At 38.3% G+C, this 4,329-nt stretch overlaps 1 protein-coding gene across 1 annotated transcript in view; it reads left to right on the top strand.

Annotated features, from left to right (window-relative positions):
• The first annotated feature begins 230 nt into the window (after nt 1–230).
• Nucleotides 231–4,329, top strand: part of cmc1 (C-x(9)-C motif containing 1) — a 14,941-nt gene continuing 10,842 nt past the window's right edge. The window contains exons 1-2 of the mRNA XM_016257130.1: nt 231–400; nt 828–920. Coding sequence (XP_016112616.1) covers nt 382–400; nt 828–920 — 112 coding nt within the window. The 5' untranslated portion in view covers nt 231–381. The remainder of the gene's footprint in view (nt 401–827; nt 921–4,329) is intronic.

Here is a 4,329-nt window from a genome sequence, read left to right as displayed (position 1 = left end):
ATATATAAGCTTCAACAGCAGTCACTCATATTTACCAAGTGATTTTTCATGTTTATAAACAGCTCCTCTATATTTAAAAAAAAGTTTGTTTTAGTTTATTTTAATTATTAGTATTTTAATCAACTGTCCCCTTATGTCACCAGTCAGATCTGTTTAAGAGTACTAGAGCTCTTGAACTCATGTTCTGCAGGAGTTGTAGTTCTTCCTGAGCTCCGCAGAACTACAACAACCAGAAGCGCTTGCGGTTTACGTCGACGTCACCGACCGGAAGTGAAAGGAGCCGCCGCGCTGAACACGCAACGCAGAGGGTCACATTGGACACCCATCAATGTTTCATAATAATAAACAATCTAGTCACTAATATCAGTAACTGAGGTGTAAATGGATCCGTCTAAAGCAGGTACAGTGTCTGATCTGACATGAATGAGCTAAATGACTCTTCTAGGGTATTTGTATTGATATACTCCCTATTTATGGCTGTTAGGGTTTGTTTATCTGATTATATGAATGATTGAGTGTTGCATTAATATGAATTGTTATATTTTATCTATTTGTTTGAGTTATTTTTAAATAAAAAAAAACAACAACACGTGACCCTCTAACACTAGCATCCTCTATTTTATCCTCTATTCTTTTGACTTGTTTTATTTATATGAAGAAGAGACCCTCTAACACTAGAGTTCCCTATTCTATTTTTCTATCCTATTCTAGGCTAGCCTTATCACGGCACTTGCGTATCATTGCTCTTTTGTTGTTTTGATTGCTTGTATTGTCCTCATTTGTCAAAAGCATCTGCTAAATGTCTAAATGTTATTTTGTCTCCACAGAGGAGCCGCAGCTGAGACACGTGGAGACAGATGTGCTGATTCCTAAGTTGATGCGGGAGAAAGCCAAAGAGAGATGCGCTCAACATGTGGACGGTATGAATCTCAGCTGCTGAACACATACAGTGTCGTCTCCTCAAGCCTCCCATGCAGGGTTCCTACGGGGTTCGGAAAAATATTTACAGACGACTATAATATATACCAGTTCACCCTCACCAGACATCATCTGAGCTAAACTCTACACGTGATAGCAGGAGACGTGTGATGTAGAGCTTCGTGAGCTGCTCGCTGTCTCGTATGAGCCCTCGTGAGGGTGTGTGAGCGTCTGTGATCCCTCAAAAGGCAGCTGACGAGGTTTCGGAACAGGGCGCTGGGTGCTAAAAATACAAACGTAACAATAATGCGTCGGGTGAGTTTATGGGTGTCTGTCTGAAAAACACTTTCCGTTGACCCTAACTGGATTCAATACAATTCACCACAAATCACACTATGGAGAAAAAAATATAAAAATAGAAAGTTAAACAAGTAAATCCAAATCTAGTTTTAGAAAAATGAATCGTAAGCATCTTATTTAGTTTTAATTTTGTATAACTAAACCTGGCTAAGCCATAGAAGCTGACATGACCGTAAAAAAGAATAGAAAGAATAGGTATATATATATAATTTTTAAAATGACAAACAAGTTATATTAATATATAACTTAGATATAAAGTTTAATATAATATTTAAAATGAAATGTACAACAACAAAAAAAAACTTGACATTTACTAAAATACGCAAGAAGCATCTGACACTACAAGTTACAATACAAATATTTATGTCCTAAATTCTGCACTTTTAAATGTTCAAATTCACAGGCTTTTATTTTGGCGGAATATTAATAATACCGATTATATCGACTATGAACATTCCGTTCGTTTTTCAAATTGGTATGTTTCGCCGGGCCGCGAAGAAACATAGCGCTGAGTATCATCAGCATAACCGTGAAAGCTAACAGCGTGTTTCCTGATGATATCTCCGAAGGGTAACATGTAAAGCGTGAAGAGTAACGGTCCTAGTACTGAGCCTTGAGGCACTCCATACTGCACTTGTGATCGATATGATACCTCTTCATTCACTGCTACGAATTGATGGAGGTCATATAAGTACGATTTGAACCATGCTAATGCGCTTCCACTAATGCCAACAAAGTTTTCTAGTCTATGCAAGAGAATGTTGTGGTCAATAGTGTCGAACGCAGCGCTAAAATCCAGTAGCACTAATAGAGAGATACAACCACAATCAGATGATAAGAGCAGGACATTTGTTACTCTAATGAGGGCAGTCTCAGTACTATGATACGGTCTAAATCCTGACTGGAAATCCTCACAAGATACCATTTTTCTCTAAGAATGAACATAATTGTGAGGATACTAGATGAGTGTGTGTGTGTGGCGGTGTTTGCTCTCAGTGACTGCGATTGTGAGGGTTGTAGTGGAGTATTTCTCCTTTTGTGTGTGTGTGTGTGTGTGTGTGGAAACCCCCTCCTGACGTTTGCTCATGGCTTTCACACCTCTGCGCCGCAGCGCTGCAGGGACGAGTGTTAGCGTGTTCTGCACACGTATGACAGTCTGATGAAAGCGCTGGCTGGAGTCGTAATGAGACCACAGCGAGAACAAGCCTCTTCATTCTGCAGAGCTGCTTTACTCTCAGAGTTTCAGACGTTCAACTGCCACATGTGCCACGTTTGATCATGAGGTTTGATCAGGCAAAGTCAACATGAGCTCATGAACTTATTGATAAGGTCATCTATGTTCCAAAGAACATCTTTCATCAAAATGCGATAACTTGCTCTGCCTCTGAATCCTTTTAGCGTCATTCAGTGTCGACTCAAACGAGAGATTTTTTAATTTTTAATTTTTAGTCGTAGAAATACATAAATAAAGAAGATAGCCAAAATATTAAATGTCAAGGTTGTAATCCACAGTTTTTTAGGGGGGGGATCAAAATGACAAATTTTCTTATCAGGCCGATACCGATATGGTGGCCGATATATCGTGCATCCCTAATCATGTTCCATGAAGACATTTTGTAAGTTTCCTACCGTAAATATATCAGAACTTAATGTTTGATTAGTAATATGCATTGCTAAGAACTTCATTTGAACAACTTTAAAGATGATTTTCTCAATATTTCGATTTTTTTGCACCCTCAGATTCCAGATTTTCAAATATTGTCCGATCCTAACAAACCATACATCAATGGAAAGCTTATTTAGTCAGCTTCCAGATGATGCATAAATCTCAATTTCGAAAAATTGACCCTTACGACTGGTTTTGTGCTCCAGGGTCACATATGGTTCAGTTCCAGAGATAATGGAATTTCAATATGGCTCCAGGAGTAAATTGTACACATTTTCAGTGGTCAAAAACCAAATGTGGGTCCCTTTGCAAAAATATAATGCTTCTTTTCTTTTAAAGAGGAATGTCTGAAGAACAAATTATGTTGAAACTAGAAATGTATCTTGTTTCCTTCTGTCCAAACAACTGCATTGAACATGCCTGTTTGATCTTAATATCCTTTTAGATTTTGGTTTATAACAAACTTTTCGTGTTTTAATTAGTAAGGTCCTATAAGGTGCATTTCCAGAGATAGTGGGCCTCATTTATCAATCTAACGTAGAAACAAGCGCAGATCCGTGCGCACAAATCAACTTACGACGTGATTCATGAAACATCCGTATGCCGCCAGTCTCATCGTACGGATGATCGCACGTTGATAAATGTGGTGGCAGAAAACAATCGTCATTTAAATATCACGCCCCTAAAAACACCCTCGTTTAGAAGCCACGCCCCTAGAGTTTACGATACGGAGAATCAAAACCTGGTCAAAAAGAGGAAGTAATCTCATGAAAGAGAAATTGATCTTACTCTAAAAACACCCTTTTTAACATTAAATTATAATGCAATGTTAAACATAATTTCAAACAATTGCATTAATTTATATGTATATTATGTATATTAAATTTATATGTATATAAAATGCTTTTTCACTTTTTCAACTTTAGTTATTCTGTAATGTTGCTGTTTGAGCTTAAAAAAGATCTGCAAAGTTACGAAGCTCAAAGTCCACTTCAAAAGGAGATATTTTATTTAACAGAAATCACTTTTCAAAAACTACAACGAACGACTCGTTTGGACTACAACGCATATTTTCCGGGATTTGTGATGTCACAAATACCGACGAATGGGACGAGACCTGGTTGAGCTGCACTAGAGAAGGCGACGAGAGTTATCACTATGTAGGAGACACGCTAGCTTTCCGAAAGCAGATTAACTTAGAGTGGTTACAATCATCCGCGTTTAAATCGTGCTCAAATTTATTTGGTTTTGATGCAATATTTACACTGAAGCTAGCAGGCGGCTATGATAAGGGACATGACATTTCCCGACCAGACGCCGAGTGCTGCCAATCACAACACACACTGGCCCAGCTAACCAATCGCAACACACACACACTGACCCAG

This window comes from Sinocyclocheilus grahami, unplaced genomic scaffold (genome assembly GCF_001515645.1).
Source record: "Sinocyclocheilus grahami isolate Dianchi unplaced genomic scaffold, SAMN03320097.WGS_v1.1 scaffold1512.1, whole genome shotgun sequence".
NCBI lineage: Eukaryota > Metazoa > Chordata > Actinopteri > Cypriniformes > Cyprinidae > Sinocyclocheilus > Sinocyclocheilus grahami.
Note: the sequence above shows the minus strand (reverse complement) of the source record. Positions and strands in the feature narration are given on the sequence as shown.